Below are 25,282 nucleotides of genomic sequence, written 5' to 3'. Positions count from 1 at the left end.
ATAATCTACTTGTCAAATTTAAGGTGATTCATTCCCGCAACCTATGATGGAAAATACTTTTAAAATGTACTGAATTAAAGCAAAATCCAGGGTAAAGTGAAGTGCTTTTTTGGATTTGAAAGATCAGTTTAATTCTGTTCCTGTCAGCTACAGGAGTGGACTGCGCTCATCACAGGAAATGTCAAGGTCAGCTATTAACACAACTCAAGATCTATTAGGGAAGGACAAAGAGCACCTGCTGGCCACAGGAGTCACCAGCAGCATCTCCCGCCCCTCCTGAGAGCCCGCAGCCAGAAAGGGTCAAAGATTCTCCCCCTCCCACCCCCACAGCCAGAAAGGGTCAAAGATCCCCCCTTCCTCTAACAGCTGCCACTCCTTAGAGGTTGGGAAGGTCCCAACCGCACTGTGTGATTAAGTCTGTAGCACAAAGAGAATCCCAATCCTTAAACCAATCAGGTTAGTAAAAATGTCAGACAGCAATCTAGCACTCACCTTTGTCATGAACACAAACTGAGGGTTTCTTGACACCATCAACCATAACATTCTGTGTGTTGCCATGTCCATCTTCTGAGTCGCTGTCTTCAAACTGAGCCTCTATAATGACATCAGGACTGTCATTATAGCCTTTCACGGGCTGCTGCAGGAGATGGCTTCCACAGAGCTCCTCAGGGAGATCTAATTCATAGGCACCTTCTGTTTCTTTGTCATTGCTCTCTGGTTTAATTACCTGAAGAAAATAGAAAAGTTCTGCTAAATCACTGGAGGGAAGAACGGGAAATAACAGATCTTTCTCTTCTCGTTTTTCTTTCCTAAGGAAAAAATGCACATTCAGAAGCTCACGGCAATGGTCACTCACCATGTAGTTTGAAAAATAATATTCATTTTCCAGCTGCACAGACAACCTTATGGAGATGACCAATCCAGCACTGCCAGAGTGGCCGTCAGCTCCTCAAGATGCCCAAGATGAATGCGATCTCTACTCCCCATTTTTCTGATGTACCTACCTGTTGTTTATCCACTCTCCCCCAGAGGCCCTGAATACCACAAGTACTAAGCTGCTTCATAAGCGTACATCACATGGGTGAGTGAGTATGTTCACAGGGGATAAAACTCAGCAGAGTATGTTACTGCACTCCATGTGAAACCACAGAGAATGATGAAATGGAAAAAACAAAATTAAATGTAAATAAGCGTTTTTAATGTTCTCATAAAAAAATAGAAGCCCTTAATTCTCCATTTTGAGGCTTGAAATTGGTATAGAAAGCACACAACTGATGGATATTTATATGAACACTAAGAATGAAGCATTATATAATATGACAAATATTTTCAATTAAAAAAAGAATAAAGCAAATATGAGAAGAGTCTAGATACTAACCCACTTAGTGAGTTTGTCACATAAGTCATATGTCTGTACTCTGATTTCTATGGCATTTGATTTCTATGGATTTCTCCAGCAGTTTCTCTATGGGTTTAATTTTGAGAGGTCTAACATTTTTCTGAGTTTAACCTTGAAGTTTCAAGATAGATGCCTGGCTTCAACAAGCCAGATTACCATTCGAATCAGACCACACAAAGATCCTTTAATAAAGGATCTTTATCTTATACAAGGCAGAAAAAAATTACTGAAAGAAATCTTTCCCAAGACATTTTCACACCACAGATTTCAATTAACATAACCATCCCCAGACAATATTATATTCGCCCAGAAAATCAAAGTAAAATATTACAAAGGCATTCTAAAGATTCTAAAAATATATTACCAAGTTTTTAAAAAAGTGACTTCATGAAAATGTGGAAACAGAAAAACTCGTAGACAGCAGTTAATTTTTCAGAGTAAAATTGTGCCTTTTAATAACATTTTTTGGAACCTTGATTCCCAATTTCTGAATATATATAATGAAATTTTCTTTCAACTCTTGCCATGTTTTGACTCTTGTCATATCCATTCATTCATCTGATCACTCTTTCATTATGAGAAGGTTGAAGGTTCCTTTTCTTTGAGAGTAAAAGAAAAAAAACTCAACTGGCTAGGCCAGAAATCTCCAAAAAGATTCCCTCAGGGAAGAGGGAAGCCACAGTTGGTCTTTAAATTATAATACAATCATAAAATCCAGCTCTCCTCTGTGCATTTCTGCCTTGTCACAAAAGTTGGTTTTCATGCCTGACCCAAAAGAGATCACTCAAAAATAGAGAATTCAATGACAAGTTAGGAAAGAAAAAGAATTTGACATCACTCAAATCAGCAAACCTAGTCAATGTCCTTAAATGTGCCTGGCAAATTCATCTGCCCCGACCATCCTTGAAGAACGAACACACACCTTGGGCATTGTCAGAACAGCCCAAAGCATGGGGCACCGGATGGCTCAGGCAGTTAAGCATCTGACTCTGGCTCAGGTCTTGATCTCAGGGTCCTGGGATCGAGGCCGGTATCAGGCATCTCACTCAGTGGAGAGTCTGCTGTCCCTTCCCTGCCTTGTCCTCTCTCTCAAATAAATACATAAAATCTTTGGGCGCTTGGGTGGCTCAGTGGGTAAAGCCTCTGCCTTTGGCTCAGGTCATGATCTCAGGGTCCTGGGATCGAGCCCCGCGTTGGGCTCTCTGCTCAGCGGGGAGCCTGCTTCCCCCTCTCTCTCTGCCTGCCTCTCTGCCTACTTGTGGTTTCTCACTCTGTGTGTCAAATAAATAAATAAAATCTTTAAAAAAAAAATATATATATATATAAAATATTTTTTAATATATTTTTTAAAATATATTTTTTTAAAAATAGCCCAAAGCACAAGCAGGAGGTATAAGTGCACCCTCTGTGTCTAAAGCATGGTGGCTATGACAGGATCACTTTTGTTTTTTCTATGTCACTCCCACGCACAACTTCTCGCAGAGAGAAGAGGTGGGACTGGGGCTGAAGGAGAATGCCTAGTGTGCTAGAGTTAGACTCACAGGTAACAAGCAGTCTTCCGGAAAGATGTTACACAAAGGGTCCATGCTTTCAGTTTCCATTATGTATTTACTTCTCCCATTAATAGTTTCACAAAGGATTTGGTTCCTATAGGCCATGGAGAAAATCGTACAAGGGGAAACCAGAATTCTGACATTGTCAAATTTGAATGCTCAACTACTCTACAGTAAAGAGTAGTCTTTCTCCATATGCATATATATATATGTGTGTGTAAGATATAACAAGAATTCTGTAATCACCATGATTCTGCTACTTAGTAAGAATTATGCTATGGGTCACAGATAAAAAGTTCAAATAAAAGTCAAAAGGAAGAGGAGAGCAGGAGACAGCAATAACCAGAGTACACCAAGCCTAACTGTATAGCACATTTTAAAACCAGCCCAGTTCTGGGATGCCTGGGTGGCTCAGTTGGTTAAGCAGCTGCCTTCAGCTCAGGTCATGATCCTAGTGTCCTGGGATGAAGTCCCACATTGGGCTCCTTGCACGGCAGGAAGCCTGCTTCTCCCTCTGCCTCTGCCTGCCATTCTGTCTGCCTGTGCTCGCTCTCTCTCTCCTTCTCTGACAAATAAATAAATAAAATCTTTAAAACCATCCCAGTTCTGAATTCATGATAATCTCCATGGTTTAGATTAATTATATTTAAGAATTAGTATTTTTCAAGGCGCCTGGTTGGCTCAGTGGGTTAAGCCTCTGCCTTTGGCTCAGGTCATGGTCTCAGTGTCCTGGGATCGAGCCCCACATCGGGCTCTCTGCTCAGCAGGGAGCCTGCTTCCCCCTCTCTCTCTGCCTGCCTCTCTGCCTACTTGTGATCTCTCTCTCTCTGTCAAATAAATAAAATCATTAAAAAAAAGAATTCTTATTTTTGGCACTAAATTCACCTTTGAGTTACAAAATTTAAAAATGTAATGAAGCAGGAGTTAACAAATAAATCAAGTCATTTAAAACTGTGTAATTCACATATAAATTGGAGTGCCTGGGTGGCTCTGTCGGTAAAGCATTGGACTCCTGATGTCAGCTCACATCATGGGATGAAACCCCACATCAGGCACCACGATTCTAAGATTCTATCTCTCCCTTTCCTTCTGCCCTTCCCTGCACCCTCTCTAAAAAATACATATATATATGCACATATGTACATATATATATACACATACACATATATATAAATACATTGCATTTTAAAAGTACATTCATTCTATTTTGTTACACCAGTACACACAAGAACAGAAATATATTCTGAGAAAAAAAGATCACCATAAGACCACAGGATACAAAAGTCATTTTACAACTACTCCATACCACATACTGGTTAAGAGTGAGGGTTGCAGAACCCTTAGAGAAATGGCTAATTCAAGTCTGGAGCAGGAAATAGATAAGACAAACCTGGAATATCGTGTCATACCAGGAAAACACGGAAGCTATCAAAGGCTTCTAAGGTCTTATTGAAAAAACTCAAGAATCGCCGTGAAAAATCAGCTCTCTCTGGTCAACCTTAGAAAATTCCAAGCATTTATCCTACCTTTCCTGTACCAACCATACCTCAGGTTAACCACAGAGTTGAGGAGGTAAAGATCTTCTTTACTGAAGAGTTTCAGCTAATTGAGAAAGAAGGAAAGACTTTCGGTATCACCAGTTTGCCATCCCTATGGAAATAATGGATTCAGGAAATGATCATTAATGGTTGCTAAAGCCAGCTAATTCATAACCTGATGGAGATGGAGTTTTATAATAAATGGATCAGAGTGGTAATACTTAAGAAGAGAAAGAAACATAGTGCTTCCTGATGGACGATAATAGTAAGTCCATAACACTATCCATGAAGTACTTTCCCCCAAACTGAACTTGAATCTGATCTGAAACTGGATTATAGGAGCATGTTAAATAACACCAGGGAGAGACCCATTTACACTCACTCACCAGGTGACTTCATCCCGTCTCAGGGCTTTAAATCTCTCTGTAGCCTATTAACTCTCAAAATTAAATGCCTAGCATCAACCATTCCCCTGAATGCCAGATTCCTATCCAACTGCCTACTTTACATCTTCCTTTGGATGTCAGTTGGCACCTCGAACAAGAGAACCCTTGCCCCCCCCAGAACGCACTCCTCTCCTAGTACCTGCTTTCTCAGCAGATGGCACCAAACTATGGCATCTTCTTCTCATGCCCCACATCCAATACATCAGAAGAGCCCACTGGCCCTTCCTTTAAATATTTTTTTCTTACCATTTGCACTAATACTGCACAACCAACCTCTATCTCCTTGCTGAGATAACCCATCTCCTGATTTCCATTTTGGACCAAAGCAGCTAGAGTGATCTTTTTTTTTTTTTTTTTTTTTTTTTTTAATTATTTTACCCATTCACTTGACAGAGACCACAGGTTGGCAGAGAGGCAGGCAGAGAGAGAGAGGAGGAAACAGGCTCCCTGCTGAGCAGAGAGCCCGACGCGGGGCTCGATCCCAGGACCCTGGGATCATGACCCGAACCGAAGACAGAGGCTTTAACCCACTGAGCCATCCAGGCGCCCCTAGAGTGATCTTTTAAACATAAATCAGATCATGTCATTCTCTCAGTGGCTTCCCAACATCATTCCATCACCACCCACAAGGCCTTGTCAAATCAGGCCCATATTATTGTTCCATTCTCATTTGCTATAACTTTTTCCTTTGCAAATTACCCTCCAATCTAGAAATCTTCTTGTTATTTCTAGAATACTAAAATCTTCCATCCTGGGGTTCTTGTGTTGCTATTCCCTCAATCTGGAAAACTCTGTGCCTGGCTATTCTTAGGGCTAGATCTTTTCATTTTGTTCAGGTCTCACCCCAAATATCCTTCTCTCAGAGAGGCCTTTCCTGATCACATGAAACAGCCCCACCTGGCTGTCACTACTCTATCCTCTTACCCTGCTTCATTTTTTGTCACTGTTCTTACCCCTACCTAATACTACATTACACACTTACGTACTTTCTGTCTCCCAAATAGAATGTAGGTTTCAAAAGCACGGTGGCTATTTTAGTCACCGTTATATTCCAAGAGTACATTTAGTAGCCACTCAAATATATGTTAAATAAATTAATACAACCATTTATTAGGAAATAACTTGTTCAGGGTCTATCTTCTCAGATAAACTACAGACTCCAAGAAGTGAGCAAGGCCAGAGCTGACATCCAGTATACTCGATCTCATTTGAGTGAACAAAGAACCGGAGGCAGCACAGTGCATCCAACATCTCCACATGTCTGAAACCTGTCTCTCGAGACCATGTCCAGTTGGCTTGGATCTTCTATAACCCAGAGTCCACTGCACAATCTCCCCAGCTCCTCCCTAGCCTCCACTACCTGCCCCAGACAAGAGTAAGTTGCTCCCTCTCCTGAAGTCCCAAAGCAATCCGTATGTATGCCTTCTCTGCACTTCACAATTTCTTCACCGTTATTTGTGTTATCTACGTACAGGATTTACCTCATCTGTTAAGACTACACGCTCACCAGTTGTATCTTATGCAACTTGTATAATCAATCTAGGTGCTCCATATCTGATAAATAAATAGGTAGATAAATGGGCTAAAAAGTCAGTATAAAAGACAAGCGGAACGCAAAAGAACATTCAGAACAATTTCCAGACACCGGAGTATGTGGGTTAGAAACCAGTAGCTCGGTTATCCACAGCTCTGTGAAGTAAGAGGTCTTCTTCTGTGGGATTGACCTTAAAAATGTTGAGAAGTCCAGTTGAGGGGGTGTCAACTCTGAAGTTTAGCAGACACCTCTGAGAATCCAAGGAAAGCTATAAACCCTTCCTCCACAGAAAAATGCACATCTATAAATAGAAAGAAAATATTCCACAATAAAGCACAAGAAAGGACAGTCAAGGTTCTGGTGCTGAAGGCCACCTGGCCAGGTCAGTCAGTATTTTGGAGCTCTGGGCTCAGAGTGAAAGGAGGGAGGCCTGAGGAAAAGGATTTATTACTGACCTGTTAACTGAGGACTTTAAAAATTCCTCTGGGTTCCTCCACAGACCTGAGAGTGAGGCAGCTGACTGCACCTATTACTCCGAGTGCGTGCTGCCCCTGGGGTTATTGTCCCTTGGAGGTTTAGTCTAGTCTCTAGAGGACAGGACAGAAACGGATTAGTGAGGGAAGCAAATTGCTGGGTCACACAGAACTTTGTCACTCTCAGTCTTGTTCTATGAACAGGATAGGATGAACATCACATAAACCTTGCTAATGAAAATAAACAAAGGAAATATAAGCAGACATCAACTGGGGCATAGAAATATGAAATGGAAGTGTTACTTGAAGGTACAAAAATGCTCAAAAAATAACAGCACTCTACAATACTTAATAATTTTTATTTCCTTAACTCCTCCCTTCCAAACACAAATGCACATACACATACACACAGAAATGTTTGTCAGATATACCCTTCAGTTAATTTTACCAAGTCTGTCATCTACCTATTGTCTCCTTTCAGAACGTAAAATTGGGCGACAGAGTGGTGTGGCAGTGCAAGGAGAGGACAAGATGATCCCCTTTCTCCATTAGGCTATAATCCTTATGCTCTGAGGGATGGGGAGCAGTAATCTGGCCTTTTCAGCTGTATCAGGGAGGAACCCTGACAACCATTACGATGAAATTAAGGGGAGGCTACAAGAAGCTTACCATTGAAAGGAATAGGGTAGAGGCCTAAGCCCAGAATCTTGAGTTCAGAGAGCATGAGAGGAGACACACCTTTCGGAAAAGGAGACACACCTTTCGGAAAAGGAGGGTGCGTGTAGCTTGACTTCTGTACTTTAACAGAAGTATGACCCCTGTGCTAGCAAAGAAATGACAAAATGCGTTGTAGAATTCCCCTACTTCAAAGACAAGATGTTTGCTGAATCAGATACCCTACGAAACTATGTAAGTAGAAAATGGCTAAGGAACACACTACTCTAAATGCCTGGCAGAATTTAAGACTTTGTTTCTTTATTGGCGAGCAGGCAGGGGAAGGGTAGAGAGAGAGAGGGAGAAACAGATTCCTGCTGAGCATGGAGCCTGACTCGGACTCCCAGGACTCAGGAATCCTGACCTGAGCCAAGGGCAGTTGCTTAACCAATTAAGCCACCCAGGTGCCCCTAAAAGAAATTTTAAAGATAAGCCATAGATGTGTTTCATATCCAGAATACATAAAAAACTCCCACAGCTCCGTGAGAGATAGACAATCCAACAGAGAAATGGGTAAAAGGGTTAAAGGCACTTTATCAAATAGCCTAATAGCCAATAAAGATAGGAAAGTGCTCAGTCTCCTTAGTCATCAGAGAAATGCATATTAAAACTATAATGAGATATTACTATAAACCTACAGATAGGCAAAAACTAAAAATCCAGACAATACCAAATGTTAGCAAGAATGTACAACAATGCACTGCTGGTCTGAATGTAAACTGTCTAGTGAAGTAGAAAACAGATCCACTCGATTCCTGCGCAGACTTACACCAATATGCTGTCCTGCCTCCCTCCAGATTTTGACAGGTAAACCCATGAAGAAAGAGAAGACAAAATTGGGAAAGGGTATTTGTACAAAGGAGAGGAGATAAGAAAATGTAAATTCTCCTTTAGTAAAGGCAAGTAAAGGTGACAATGTTAAGAGTGAGAGTAAGAGTGTAGTGAGTGACAAAGAAGAATGAAGGAGCAGATTCGAAGAGCCCCGAATGCCAATTTAATGAGCCTGGTCTTCACCATAAAGTTAATGAAGTGGGGAAGTAGGAAAAAGTGGTCTTTAAAAGAGGAACGCTAGTCAACACAACTGAGCTTGCATCACGACTCTGCCACTTACTAGCGACAGCACTTAGGGAAAGTTATTTAATCTCTTTGAATCTGTTTTATTATCTTTAAAATTAGGACATGAGTATCCAACATTATAAGGTTATTACGGAACTGAGAATTTATGGAAAAACTCTTTGCACAGGTGTCTGGAGTTTAATATTTGTCTAAGGGAGAACAAATCTAGTCTTTAAACCGCAAAAGTTCAAGGTGGTGAGGAACATCCAGGTGATGGCCAGAAATGCTGGTGTGGAGATCGGAAGAGTGTCCTGGGAGGCAGAAACTGAAAGCTTAGGGAGCTAAACACAGTGGGAAGACAATTAAGCAAAGGTGTCCCAGGGCCAAGTGTCAACTGAAAAGAGAAGCTGAGAACAGAACCCTGAGAAAAGACTCATTTTTTTTTTAAAGATTGTTTTAAATTTTTTTTTTTTTTTTTTTTTTTGAGAGAGAGAGAGAGAGAAGCAGAAGAGAGGGTCAGAGGGAGAAGCTAAGCGGGGAGCCTGATGTGAGACTCTATCCCAGGACCCTGGCATCCTGGCCTGAGCTGAGGCAGATGCTTAACTGACTGAGCCACCCAGGTGCCCCCAAAAAGACTCATTTAAAGAGGGCTCAACAGGAAACATGAGTTAATAAAGCAGGGAGAATTTAAAAATAATTATGAATATGTTAAACACCAAAGCTTTTATTGTGGCTCTTCATGCTCTTTTTTTCTTTTTTTTAGAAAGGCTCCAAGACCAGCATGGAGCCCAACATCAGGCTTGAACTCCCAACCCTGAGATCAAGACCTGAGCTGAGTCAGATGCTTAAACAACAAGCCACTCACGCGCCCCACCACTCCTCGTATTCTTCATGTACAACCTTCCCTGTGCATTTCGCATATCAACTGATTTGATCCACACAATGACCCTGAGTGATACGCAGAAGAGTAATTATGTCCATCTTAAAGAGAAAAAAATAGCTCCTAAATGGCAGAGCTGTGACAGGCACACAGATCTAGGGTTCTACATCCAGTGCCCTTAGTCCTGGACACACCTATAGAAGATTTCCTGCCAATGGATTCAGAGTCATCTTCTGCACATACAGCTCCCACCACTAACATCCATTGCATGAAATGCCTCTACATCTTTTGCCAGCCAGAAAATGCTCAAAATTCAAGATCCAACTCTTGGATGAATGCCTCTCTGAGTAATCTCCCTCTCTTAAGAAATGTTCTATTTCTTTCCTTTGTTCTGCTCTTATTCCTTAACTATTCTTTCACTCTAAGATTTCTTGATCAGGCTATATTCCATTTATTTGTTTGCATATTTCTCACTTCCATCAGACAGCAAACCGTGTCACATTCATTTCTTATACTCCCCTGAGGATTCTAAGGTACTTGGCATTTAAAACATGCTCAATATTCATTTCCTTTTCTTCCAAAGAGAATGAGAAAAACTTGAATCAATTATAAAAGAAGCATTCTTTTAAAAAAAAAAATGACAAGAAATAAATAACTACCACGCAGCAAGAGGCAACTAAATTCAGATGCCTGCCTACATGATATTGCATCGCCCTCCGTGAACGCACTTGTCTGCAAACCAGGCCAAAGTCATCAGTTACTTTAACACAGGTGAAACTTATCACCATAAGAAGCAAATATAAACATATATCCCATGGAGCACTGGGTGTGGTGCATAAACAATGACTCTCGGAACACCGAAAAAATAAAATAAATAAATAAAAATACAAAAGCAAATGAGTAAATCTGTAAGACATTTAAGTAAATGCACTTTTCTAAAATAATTCTAGGCCTTCGTACCTAAATTACAATTCCAGTTTCAATATAACCATAAACTTCATGCCCCAATTTGAAAACAATAGCTTAAGCAAGAAAAAGCACAAATGCCTAGATAAAAAAGAGGAAGCCCAGATCTGGGCATAGCCTCCAAGGGTAATTCCGAATTGCTAAAGAGTTGTGAGGTACTAATCCATCCCTCAGAAGGGTACAACCACATCATCTGCAAAGTGCTACTGAAACTCACCAGAATCAAGAAACTAGTCACTTCACCAACTGTCTGATATGGATTAGATGTCTCTTTCCCTTCCTTTTATAATTAATATGATGTATTTCAAAACTAGGGAGAAACAGAAAGAAAGAATTCCTCTAATGAAACAAGTCCAGTGGAAACCTAAATACAAGTGCCAAGTAGCATTTTCATCATGCTGGCCTACCCAAATTCCAAGCATGAAACATTTCATAGTTTTCCCGTTTACTGATAAAGAAAAACCCTTCCTTAAACATAAAAGCCATCTTTGAAAAGTGCTATGTTACCTCTTATAAAAATGAGCAAGTCCATATTAGCACTGGAAACTTCTGTTCCAAGCAAATAAATTCTATTACACTTCCCGGGGGCAGGGGTTGCTATCAACTTGGTATAACAAGCTTTTCCAAAAGATTTACATATACTTATGTCTACACCCGCTTTCTGCCCTAAGGGCTGCTTACCCGACAGTGTCAGCTGAAGGCTTTGTGTAAGGACATAATGCCCTGCCTTTCCTACTACCTGAGCCTCTGATTCAGAGCTAATGCATGTCATGAAGTCTACCTGGGAGCTGCTTTTCATTTTTTGGCTGCTCTGACTGGGCTTAAATGACAGCACTCACTTGCCACACATGTTTTAACAAACTTTCAAATCCCTTAATGGCACGCTTGGGACACAGTATAATACACGGTTCAGGAAATACGCTGGAGCCAAGAAAAGCAATTGATATTTCCACAGGGAGTTCTTGACAAGGCTTGCCAATAAGCTTCTTTCATTATAAAGTATGACCGTGGACATATCATTTTAAAGACATATTACAGACATTCTTAAAGGCATACGTGTTATTGGGAACTTTGTTTCCTAAGGTAGTTCATCAAAAGTACCTTTTTATTTAGTTTACAAGAACAGAACAAACTATTTCCATTCTACTGGTTACTCAGGCAAAAAATTCTTTATCTTTTTCAATCAATCAATTCCTTCCTCTCTCTCTCTCTCTCTCTCTCTCTCACACACACACACACACACACACACACACACATACACCATCACATCCATTAGCTCATCCTATCAACTCTATCTCCATGGCTATCACCACCACCCCCAGCTCAGGCCCTACCACCTCTCACTTGAGTATAGGTAACAGTCTCGTAAGGGGTCTCCCTGCTTCTACTCTCACCCTTTCCATCTGTTCCCAACCCAACAGAGTGAGCCTATGAAATGTAAGCCCTATCATGTCAAATTCTTTGCTCTAAACCCTCCAAGGCTGCCCACTGCCATCAGAGCTAAAACTCAAATCCTGGCTGATGCACAGGCCCTCCCTGACCCGTACTCCCACCCCGTGAGCCCTCTGATCTCACCCCAGCTACTCTCTGCTTCAGCTCTTTGCTATTCCTTGAACACGGCAAATACATATTTGTTGTTCCCGAAGATCTCCACAACCATAGCTCCCTCACTTCTTCCCATTCTTACCCAAAGTCACCTTCCCGAGGAAGTCCTCTTTGGTTGCCCTACTTAAAATCTCAACCCCAAGGGGGCCTGGGTGGCGCAGCTGGTTAAGCATCCAACTCTGGGTTTTGGCTCAGGTCGTGGTCTCACAGTCATGAGATGGAGCCTCACATCCAGCCCTGCCCTCTCCCCCTCTCCCTGGGCCCCTCCCGCTCATGCCCTCTCTTCTCTAAAAGAAATATATAAGTCTTTAAAAAATAAAATAAATAAAATCTCAGCCCTATCCCCAAAACATAGATCTCTCTTCCATATTTTCCTTTAGTACTAAACACTATTGAGCATGCTACACACAGTATTTTATTCACATCATTATATCCTTCCCAGTGAGACACAAGCTCCACAAAGGCAAAGACTTGGCCTGTTTGCTCACCATTACATTCCAGCACTTACTATGGTACCTAATATAATGCCTCCCACATGATCCCATCTTAATGTGTTACTATCACCTTAAACTCAAAACATCAAAACCACTCTGGTCTTTCCCTCAAAGCACTCCTCTTTCCTATTCTTTTTCTTTCCAACACCACTACCACTTTCTTCCAGGCCTTGTAAACTCAGAACTTCACAACCACACTGACTCTTCCCTGTTGCTGAATATACTGCTTCAACAAATACTTCACTTGTCTTTTTACAAGTGCTATTCTATCTCTACAAATTCCATGATATTCTCATGATGCATCCTACACATTCCCAGAAGCAAACAAAAAAATCTCATTAAGTTACCTTCTTATTCAAAAATTTTCCATGGATTTTCCCTCTCTAAAGAAACGAATTCTCTGTTTTGGGGCTTACCATTCAAAGACCTTTTGATGTCCACTGACCTCTTCAGACCATTTTTATCTTACCTGCCAATCCCTTCTATTATACACCATTCACGGGCCACAGCAACTTCTTTCCTCACTTAGATCACAACTCAAAAACAGGTTTCGAGCAACTCAGAACAGCAGGATCTGTCTTCCTCTATTTATCCGTGACTGCAGTAAGGAAACGAATACAACCCCCTTTAAAAATGGTTCAATTTTGATTTAAATATTTTAAGAAAAAAAGGGAAAAGTGCTCTTGCAGAAATGACCTGTTATCTGTCAAGGAGCAGACAGAGCAGGCTGTGCAGACTAGGCTTAGATTGCAGGAGAGGAAGAGAGCAGAAGTCTGACTAGTCAGGGCTTAGGGTCTCTGGACATTGGTCCTAAGAGATCACGGGACTTGAAACAGAATTATGGGTGTCCTGTGACACGTCCCCTCACTCCTCTTTTGTATGGCCACCGCAAGCAACTAACCAACCACAACCCAACTCTGGTACCACCAAGCCTGTGGACCTAGTCACCTAGAACAGAAAGAAGCAAATATGCTTCTCCTTTGAGGAGACACAGTTCATAAAACACAGTAGAATCCGGCTGGAGTAATCTCGGTAGCAACGTTTGAAATATTCTGATGCCAGAAATGAGCAGAGAGATAAGGAACAGAATTTGGCAGAATGTCACCCCAAGTTCTGAAGCTCAGACACAAATAAAGAGAAGCCAGGCAAGAAACTGGATAGAAGCAAATGTGGGAAAGCAGACCCTAGGGAAGAGTTCCCAAGAAAGACAGAACTGGATGAAAGATCTTCCAAGAACAGAGTCCACGGAAGGAATGGCCACTGAGATTTAGTGAAAGAATGTATACGGGTACATGTAACTCTGTACCGAGGGATTGCTTTCTTTTGACTCTGAATCTTTACTATATTTTTGACCTAAGTCTCTAAAACATACTCAATGTATTAATAATGACTAGGTTAGCTGCAAGAAATGGAAAAAAAAAAAAAACTTGAACTGGTTCTTTTTAAGTATTATTAGCTTATATAATTGAGTCTATCTGTGAGTCTACCTGATCAGAGTATGAGGCTCATCTGGTATTTGTGAGAAAAAGAGAGAGAGAAAGAGAGAGAGAGTGAGTGTGTGTGTGTGTGTGTGTGTGCGCGCGCGCGCGCGTGCTCAGATGTCCTCAATATTAGCTCCATTATCAGGGCAGCCTCCTCCTCGTAGTATAAAGAGGGATTCCAGTAGATTCGGAATTATATCCTAGGGGAAAAAAAGGGAGCAATTCTTACACAGGTGCTCTGCAAATGGTCCCAGGAATACCCAGCTGGGCTGGATTTGGGCTGCATGCCCATTCGTGAATCAATCACTAGGACAAGGGGGTGGACTAGACCAACACATCCCTGTATGAGGAATGTGACCAATTTCTCAATACTAGTAAATAATAAAGCTAAAGTCTCCTTAGAAATGCTCGAAGTATGGGGTACTTAGATGGCTCAGTCAGTTAAGCATCTGGCTCTGGATCTCAGCTCAGGTCTTGATCTCAGGGTCATGAGTTTAAGCACCATGGTGGGCTCCACGCTGGGCATGGAGCCTCCTTTAAAAAAAAAAAAAAAAAGACAATAAAGAAAGGAATGTTCAAAGTAGGTCTCTTTTTTTTTTTAAACAACAATTATCTATATTTTTTCACAGAAGCCTACTGATATCATTTCCAACTGTTTCCCTGAATCAAGGATCATTCCCCTTTCAGAACCGTAACAATTTTTGATATGAAATCAAAGCAGGGATGTAACATCATGCAGGAAAGAAAATACCCCAAAAGTTTAAACAACATGTCAAGAATATAGAGTACATGTCAAATAAAGATTATTTGTATTTAAAATTTTTACATGTATAGACACAGCTACAGTATCTGACCTCAGATTCCTTCATATCACAGCAATCTCCAGCAAAATGGATTTCACATCCTTGACATACTTCAATATCCTGGACCTCACTGAAAAATAAGCTCAATTTGCAGGCCATTTCAGAAAACTACGAGTATACAATGAAAATTTCTCAGAGCAAGGGAGATTCAGAACATTAATAATGTAAGGGGTACAACCCAAGAGCCTAATGATGTTCCATACAGACAGTTTACTACTAGTAGATTAACCACAATCATCTAAAAAGTCGACCAACGTCTGAACTACCACCTTATTATCAATAAAAACTGAAACCGCGTTTCTCTGACTAGTGCTTGCTGGCACATAAACTCTGTACCTACTGCTAGATTTTTTAAAGTAGATTTAAACTCCAAAAATCTACTTGTATCTGCAACTATCCTTTCCTTCTTTACACCTGAAGCACAGACATAGTGATCTAGCTTTGAATACTATTTCTCGCCTTGAGGGCTTTGCTTACTGGGTCCCCCCCCAACACTATTTCATTTCTCCCTCCCACTCTATGAGAAACCTTTGTAACATTCATCTCCATTTCTTTGAGAAAACATTCTCATAAAGCTGGAGTAGTTATATTAATATCAGAGTCAATTATTTTAAAAAAGTATTACAGGGGTCAAGGAGGAATTTTTGTTAATAAAAGAGCCAATGCATTAGTCAAATAGAATGTTTCTAAATGTATATGCACCTAATAAAAATGCCTCAAACTGGATGAAGCAAAAAACTGACAAAAGTAGCAGGAGAAATGAACAAATCCCCAGTTGTAGAAATTTTAACAAATAAGAATAAAACAACTACACAAATATATATAAAAACAACAATTATAAATGTCAAAGGACTTTATTTTTTCAAAGGACTTTCACTTACCTTCTATAAAGTCTTAATTCATTAATGCAAAGATAAACCAATTTAATAACTGGGTAAGAGACTAGCACAGATATTTCAGGAAAGACTATCAATATATGTAAATGGCCAATGAACACACACCAAAAACTGTTCAAGCTTCATTCTGTTGTCAGGAGATGCAAAACAAAAGATAACAAACAACTGCAACAACAAAAATCTATACTCCTATGGGCTCATCAGAATGGTTTAAAACTATACTGCTATGCCCTGCTAAGGATACAGAGAAACAGATTCTCTTATACATTTTTTTTAAAGATTTTATTTATTTGACAGAGAGAGATCACAAGTGGGCAGAGAGGCAAGCAGAGAGAGAGAGAGGAGGAAGCAGGCTCCCTGCAGAGCAGAGAGACCGATGTGGGACTCGATCCCAGGATCCTGAGATCATGACCTGAGCTGAAGGCAGAGGCTTAACCCACTGAGCCACCCAGGTGCCCCTCTTATACATTTTTAATAGAAGTAAAAAATGGTACAACTACCCTGGAAAAGAGCTTCATGGCTTCTTATAAAGACAAACACGATGGGGCACCTGGGTGGCTCAGGGGGTTAAGCCTCTGCCTTCAGCTCCAGTCATGATCTCAGGGTCCTGGGATCGAGCCCCACATTGGGCTCTCTGCTCAGCAGGGAGCCTGCTTCCCACTCTCTCTCTCTCTGCCTGCTGCTCTGACTACTTGTGATCAATCGATCTCTCTCTCTCTCTCTGTCAAATAAATAAATAATCTTTAAAAAAAAAAAGACTCACTTACTGTATGATCCAGTGATTCTATTTCTTTAACCAAGAGAAATAAAAAACATACGGCCATACAAAGACATGTACAGCAGTGGTCACAGAAGTTTCATTCTTAAAGGTCAAAAAAATGAAAATGATCCAAGTGTCCTTCAACTGGTGGATGGGTAAACAAACTCTGGGTCATCTATATAGGGGAACAGTATTCAACAACACTGAACAACGGGGACAGTCTCAAGTGCCTTATGCTAAGAGAAAAAGGCCAGACTCAAAATAATTCCATTTATCTGACATTTCTACAAAAGGCAAATTCCATAGGGACATAAAACAGATTCGTGATTGGAAGGGCTATGGGGAAAGAGTAAGTAGACTAAAAAGGGATGCAAGGGAATCTGGGGTATGATGGGACTGCTTTCTATCTTGACTATGGTAGAGGCTACACAAATCTACACAGCTTTTTAAATTCATAGAACTGAATGCTAAAAAGGGAGAATTTGACCGTATGTAGACATGTTAACCAAATAAATCTCCTTTGTACCCAAGCCAAACAAGCTTAGCATCTATATGCACCGGGGAGCAAAAACTCAATTAAAACACTGAAAGTATGAGCCAAGGCAATCAACTGATATCAAATATTTTTCATTCCGCCAAAATCTGAAATCCCATAAAGGTTTATTAAAATTTTATAATGTTAAAAGGCATCTACTAGGCATTAAATAACCCCTCCTTAACAAAGTGGTGATACTTAATAGTTAACAAAACACTCAAAGATATCCTCACTCGTACCAGGATACTGACACCTGGAAATAAGTAGGACCCACAAGGCGCATCCCCAAATATCTGTAACCAAAAGCATACATCATTCAAACGGCATAAACCCTGGGCAGTGAAAGGGAATGACTGCTTCCTGCTGACATGACCAAGGAAGGGCATATAAAAGATGGTGAGAACAGCACAGGTCAAGAGGACAACATTGAGGAAAAAATGGTATGTAAAAAGTCCAGGAAGTAGGCATGTTGGAGGAATAATAAGCAGACAAGTATGAGAGCCTCCCACCACTTCCACCACCATACCCACACATACACAAAATCCACAAAGGAAGATTAAGCCCTTTCTTGCTAGAGAGAAGCCCGAATGTCATTCAGATGTAGTCTAAAATGCACATGCGTATAAACACAAATGCAGAACTCGTTTCTTTTTTCTCAATCTGATGCTTAAAAAAAGAAAGCTAACCCTTGAGGCAGATATTAATATAGAAATGATATATAACACTCCAAACACAATAGAACTGAGGTTTTGTACACTGACGGCCACTGATCAACCGGTTATACGATTCCATGCAGAAAAGCTCTAACTCCCACCCCTGCTCAAAAATAACATGTAAGGGGCGCCTGGGTGTCTCAGTGGGTTAAAGCCTCTGCCTTAGGCTCAGGTCATGATCCCAGGGTCCTGGGATCGAGCCCTGCATCGGTCTCTCTGCTCAGCAGGGAGCCTGCTTCCTCCTCTCTCTCTGCCTGCCTCTCTGCCTACTCGTGATCTCTGTCTGTCAAATAAATAAAAATAAAATCTTTTAAAAAATAATAAATAATGTGGTAAAACAGTGGAGAATCCAGGGCCCGAGTGAGGAGGCAGGAGCCCAACAGCGTGCCCAGCAAGAAGGGTGACCTCGCGGTAGAGCAGGCCAGTAACATCAGCATACTGGTTACAAACGGGATGAGCAAAAAAGTAAATACAATGTGGACAATAAGAATCATGTTTCTCACTAGTAGAAGGAGTCAAAAATATGGAAAGGGGGAAACTCTAAGGAACCCTGTGGTGTTGGAACTATCAATGTAAACTCACAGTTTTCCCCAAGAGAGGTTGGTGGGTAGACAGAGAGACAGATGAAAGGGGTATATACACACACATATACTTCCTAGTTTTGTTCATGGAGAGGACTTGGGAGCATCTGGATTTCTCTACTAAAAGGAATGAGGACTTCCTACAAAACAGCTGATTCCATGGCACAAGCAGGGAAAGATGAGGCTGGAGCATCTCCAGAAAATAAAGAAGTGTTCAAAGAAGGATGAGAACATGTCAAAATGATACAAAAGCCAACTTGGGAGCTTCTATTGGCCAAATCTGGGGCAAATGGAATAAAATAATGATAGTAACAGATTATGCCTCTGGGAAATTCACAATCTGCTCTTTCCTAAAGAGCATCTATATACTAAACATACCCATTTTTCAGGAACTGTGAATTCAAACATTTGCTGGATAGTATGGTAGCACCCTTCTGTCCCTTTAAGACTCCCACTATCACTTCCACACGGGTGGGTCATGACAATACGAGTGCCTATCTCTCCCTATAATTAAACTACATAAAACTGAACCAGGCAAGGCTAAAGAAGGCTTCTCAGAAGAGATGACTCTGGAAGAAGCAACATGTCTCAATCTCTGAAACAAGGCAGGCTTTTTTCTGCCTCCAGCACACCCAGGACCAGAGTCCCCCAAACAGGTAGGCAAGATGACTCTAAGAATCTAAAGCAAATTTCCCAAGATCTTTGAATAAACACTGACTTGATTTTAAAAAATACATTTGTCTAAGGACGTTGTTTTCTTTAAGAGTGAAAACTAAAGCACTGTTGTTCTTTTCACTTTATTTGGCCAGAAATACAGTGTACAGCATCATCATTACTTTACGACGGTGGGGGGTTGTCTTTCACTAACGAAGTAGTTCCTCCCCTACCATGGAGACTGAATTTCTGAACAACTCCAATACAATTTCCAATTTCTAATTCATATTTCACATAAAGTCATGCTTCATTCCAAATCCAACAAGACCTCAAATGTGCCCTTGTGGATTCTATGCCCATGAACTACGCGTCCATGGTTCAGAAGCTGACACAACAGAGGAAGCTATTGTGAACCCTGAGACCGGTCTGGTTGCCACATACAAAATTATCCCTGGAGGTAATCTGCTTATGAGATTTAACTTTGAAGAAGTAGAAAAGAATAAAAAAAGAAACCTGGCCACAGGCTGTAAAGTGCAGAACTCTATGTGCATGAGTGTTCACAATAGTATAAAAGCAAGGAGCTTATCTACATTGCAGTGAGTCTTTTCAAGCTAAGACTTGCGCAAAGCTTTAGGAACAAAGCTACATTAACAAGAAGTTCTCTAGCGTCACTGGGTAGTTCTCCAATCATGCAAGAAACGTGTCTTTGCTCTCCCATTAGCACTTCCTTCCTTGCTTTGCAGATAGCTAAGCCCAGGTAACAAACAAGCTATATTTCAACAAGAGGGGCCCAAAAGAATTCCTTTGGGGTTACAAAATGAGCAGCCCCAGATACAGCTTTCAAAAATCAGCTGCTAAAATCTGGTCTTAAAAGAGTTATTCTAAAGTCATTTAAATTTTGGACTTATGCTGATTTTGGTGGTACTATTATTTTTGATACTTAAGCCAGTGGTGAGTCTTCTGATGCTAACATTTTTTTAAACCAACAATTTTCTAAGAGCACGAGGCTGGAAATACAATTTTCATATTGTTTTATTTGAATCGTTTTAAAAGCTGTCATCTTTCCCCTACCTTGATAGAAGCATAAAAAATGAGTTCAATGTAAGCTAGTTCGGCCATATAACCTCACAGTTTATGCCACTAAAAAATTCTTCTGAAAATTATCCTGGGCAGAAATTTTTGTATACAAAGTATCAGCCAAGAACAAATTTTTACAGCTGACTTCTAAACCCTTTAAAATTGTATTTTATAATGGAAATACTGAGAGATAACTTTACCCTAGAAGCACTATTTAATATTTCTAGCTTTCCCAAAATACAATACTATGAACTCAGAATCAGAGATATAAAAAAGAAAAAGTCTTAAGTTATAAAGCTATTTTTAAAAATAGGCATGAATAAAAATGTTTTATGGATCAAACACGTTTACATGCACTCAACTGTCATAACTACTACATTTAATTTTGCAAATGCTTTCTTGAACCACTTAGAATTTCAATCTGTGGATACTTCACCCCAAAGATTATTTGTGATCAGTGATTTGATCTCAGCCTGGCTTTATACCCATTCATCCATATACAGATGGAGTCCAAGTCCTGTTTCCACATGCAGGAAAAGTAAGAACATTATCTAACTTCATATCAATTCAAGCAGGAGGAAGGTTATAAACCACAGTGAGCCTTAGAAAACTTGGAACAGTAGGAAGCCATTTCCAGGAAGTAGATACCCAAATCAAAGATAATCTGTGACAAGGGCATCCAAATGCACCACATAAGGACAGGTACAGTACACATTTATAATTAAATTAATTTTTCTACCATACTTCCTACCACCTCAATATCATCCTATAGCTCTAGAGAAAGTCACCCACTTTCAATACCCTCCATCCCAACCCAAACTGCATCCACTAAATGACATGCACTTATAGCCTCTGGATTCCAAAAGGTTGGTGATATGAGGAAATGGACACAAAACTAGAGACCTCTAGAACTGAGGTACTGGCTTTGATGTTCAACACTTGAAGCATGTCATGTTACTTTTCACTTGAAACATGCTCGAGTTGCATCATCTTTTAAAATAAGATTTAAGGGACACCTGGGTGGCTCAGTTGGTTAAGAACCAACTCTAGGTTCCAGCTCAAATCGTGATCTCAGAGTCATGAGATTGAGCCCTGCACTGGGCTCCATATTTAGCATGGAGTCTGCTTGAGACCCTCTGTCCCTCCTCTGGCATGCACTCTCTCTCTCAAACAGATAAATAAATCTTAAAAAAAAAAATATATATATATATATAAAATAAGATTTAAGTTATACACAACACTAACAAAATGAAGGATAAAAATCATACAACCATTTCAATGGACACAGAAAAAGTATTTGATAAAATTCAATATCCATTTATTATTAAAAACTCCCAGCAAAGTATAGAGGAAAACATACCACAACATACTAAAGACCACACATGACAAGCCCACAGATAATATACTCAATGGTGAAAAGTTTAATGCTTTTCCTCTAAGATCAGGAACAAGACAAGGGTGCATACCCTTGTCACTTTTATTCAATAGAATATTGGAAATCCTAGCCAGAAAACCAGGCAAAGAAAATAATTAATTAAAAAACACCCAAATTGCAAAGGAAGAAGTAAAGCTGTCTCTATTTGCAGATGACATGGTATTTTATATATGAAACCCTAAAGAACTAATTTAAAAACCCTATTAGAACTAATAAATGAATTCAGTAAAGTTGCAGGATACAAGATCAATATACAAAAATTTGGTTTGTTTCTATTCTCTATTTCTAAATTTTTTTATTTTTAGAGATTTTATTTATTTATCTGAGAGAGACAAAGCATGAGCAGGGGGAGGAGCCAGGGGAGCGGCAGAGGGAAAGGGAGAAGCAGACTCCTCTGCTGAGCAGGGAGCCTGGCGTGGAGCTCAATCCCAGGAGTTCAGGATCATGACCTGAGCCAAAGGCAGACGCTTAACCGACTGAGCCACCCAGGCACTCTGGTTTGTTTCTATTCCTTAATAATGAACTAGTAGACAGAGAAATTTAGAAAACAATCCCATTTATAATTACATCAAAAAGAACAAAATATCAGGTCACCTGGGTGGCTCAGTAGGTTAAGCATCTGACTCAATTTTGGCTCTCTCTCAAATAAATAATTTTTTCTTTTAAAAATGGCAGAAGACATGAACAGACATTTCTCCAAAGAAATATAAATGGCCAACAGACACATGAAAAGATGCTCAACATCACTCATCATCAAGGAAATACACATTAAAACTATAATAAAATATCACCTCATACCTGCCAGAATGAATAAAATCAAAAACACAAGAAACAACAAGTATTGGTAAGAATGTAAAGAAAAAGGAACGCCTGAGCACTGTCAGTGGGAATGCAAACTAGTGTGGCCTCTGGGGAAAACATTATGCAGGTTCCTCAAAAAATTACAAAAAGAATTACCTTACGATCCAGTAATTCCACTATTGGGTATTTATCCAAAAAATATGAAAGCACTAATTCAAAAAGATACGTGCATCCCTATGTTCACCGCTGCATTATTTACAATAGTCAAATTACAGAAGCAGCCCAAATGTCTATTGACTGATGAATGGATAAAGAAGATGTGGTAAATATTTACAATGGAATGCTATTCAGCCATTAAAAAAAGAATGAAATCTCGCCATTTGCAACAATGTGGATCGATCTAGAGAGCATAATGCTAAGTGAAATAAGTCAGTCAGAGAAATAAATATCATGTGATTTTACTCACATGTGGAATTCAAGAAATGAACAAATAAAAAATGAGACAAACCAAAACAGATTCTTAAATAAATGGGTGAAATAAGTGAAGGGGATCAAGAAGACACGTATCATGATTAGCACTGAGTAATGTACAGAATTGTTGAATCACTATATTGTACACCTGAAACTAACATAATATTGATTGTTAACTACACTGGAGTTAAAGTTTGAAATAAATTCCAACGGCATTTTTCACAGAAATAAAACAAACAATCCTAAAATTTATATGGAACTAGAAGAACCCTAAATAGCCAAAGCAATCTTAAGATGGAACAAAGCTGGAGACATCACACTCCCTGATTCTGAAGCTCTGCCATCAAAGCAGTACGGTACTGACGTCAAAACAGACACATAAGTGAAGTCTTGCCATTCACAACAACATGGATGGAGCTAACAACACTGACGCTGAGGGAAATAAGTCAGTCAGAGGAAGACAATACCATATCACTCCACTTAAACGTGGAATCTGAAAAACAAAACAAATGAACAGACAACAACAAAACGAGAGCAAACTAGTGGTTGCCGGGGGTGGGGGTAGGGGTATAGGTGAAATACATAAAGGGGCTTTAAGAGGAACAAACTTCCAGTTATAAAATAAGCAAGTCACAGGGATGAAAAGTACAGCATAGGGAGTGTATTCAATACTGTAATGACTTTGTATGGTGACAGATGGTAACTATACTTATTGTGGTGACCATTTCATAATGTATATAATTGTCAAACCATTATGCGCCCATCTGAAACTAATATGTTATATCTCAACTGTACTTCAATTAAAAAAAAAAAAAAAGAAGACACATAGATCAATGGAAAAGAACAGAGAGCCCAGAAATAAACTCACACATAAATGGTCAATTAATTTATAACAAAGGAGACAAGAACATACAATGGGGAAACATGGTTTCTTCAATAAATGGTGCTGGGAAAACCGAACCGCCACATGCAAAAAGGAATGAAACTAGACTACTATCTTACACCATACACAAAAATTAACTCAAAATCCATTAAAGTCTTGAATGTAAGACCTAAAACTATAAACTCCTAGAAGAAAACACAGGTGGGAAGCTCCCTGACATAAGTCTTGGCGATTATTTTCTGGAAATGACTCCAAAATCTAAAGCAACAAAAGCAAAAATAAAGTGGGATTACATCAAACTAAAAAGTTTCTGCATAGCAGAGAAAATTATCAACTGATTGAATGGAAGAAATATTTGCAAATCATACACCTAATAAGGGATTAATATCTAAAATATATAAATAATCCATGCAGCTCAATAATAAAAAAACAAAAAAGCAAAACCCCAAACAATCCAATTAAAAAAAATAGGCAGAGGATCAGGGCACCTGGGTGGCTCAGTCAGTTAGGCATCTGCCTTAGGCTCAGGTCATGGTCCCAGGGTCCTGAGATTGAGTCCCACGCTGGGCTCCCTGCTCAGCAGGGAGGAGTCTGCCTCTCCCCCTCGCCCCCCACCATGCTTTCTCTTGTTCTCTCTTAAATAAATAAGTAAAATCTTAAAAAAAAAAGGCAGAGGATCTAAATTTTTCCAAAGAAGAAATATAGATGGCCAGCTGGTACATGAAAAGACACTCAACATCATTCATCATCAGGGAAAGCTAATCAAAACCATAATGAGATATCACCTCAAACTTATTACAATAGTTGTTATCAAAGAAAAAGTGGTGGTGGGGGGGACTCCTGGGTGGCTCAGTCGGTTAAGCAGCTGCCTTCAGCTCAGGTCATGATCTCAGGGTCCTGGGATTGAGCCCTGCATTGGGCTCCCTGCTCCTTGGTAAGCCTGCTTCTCCCTCTCCCTCTGCCTGTCACTCCTCCTGCTTATGCACTCTCTCTCTCCGACAAATAAATAAATAAAATCTTAAAAAAAAAAAAAAAAAGTAACAAGTGTTGGTGAGGATGTGGAAAAAAGGGAACCCTTGTGCACAGTTGGTAGGAATGTAAACTGGTACAGCCACTATGGAAAACAATATAAAGGTGACTCAAAAAATTTAAAAAAGTACTACCATATGATTCAACAATTCCACATACATACAATGGAATACTATTCAAGCATATAAAAAGAATGAAATCTTGCCATTTGTAACAACACAGGTGGACCTTGAGAGGATTATGTAAGTGAAAAAAGTCAGACAGAAAAAGACAAAAACCATATCACCTCACTTACATGTGGAATTTAAACATACAAACACACACACACACACACACACACACACACACACACTGAGTTCATAGATACAGAGACCAGACTGGTGGTTGTCAGAGGTGAAGGCTGGATCGGGGTGGGGGCGGGGGGAAAAATAGGTGAAGAGGTCAA

General features: G+C 39.9%; 1 protein-coding gene across 1 annotated transcript in view; it reads right to left on the bottom strand.

Annotated features, from left to right (window-relative positions):
- The window catches only part of DIS3L2 (DIS3 like 3'-5' exoribonuclease 2), a 349,252-nt gene that overhangs the window by 222,041 nt on the left and 101,929 nt on the right, over positions 1–25,282 (bottom strand). Inside the window, exon 6 of the mRNA XM_032857493.1 lies at positions 493–727. Coding sequence (XP_032713384.1) covers positions 493–727 — 235 coding nt within the window. The remainder of the gene's footprint in view (positions 1–492; positions 728–25,282) is intronic.

The sequence above is a fragment of the Lontra canadensis genome, unplaced genomic scaffold, assembly GCF_010015895.1.
Source record: "Lontra canadensis isolate GAN:19392208 unplaced genomic scaffold, GSC_riverotter_1.0 scaffold13, whole genome shotgun sequence".
Classification (NCBI taxonomy): Eukaryota; Metazoa; Chordata; class Mammalia; order Carnivora; family Mustelidae; genus Lontra; species Lontra canadensis.
This window is presented reverse-complemented; position numbering and strand designations above follow the sequence as displayed.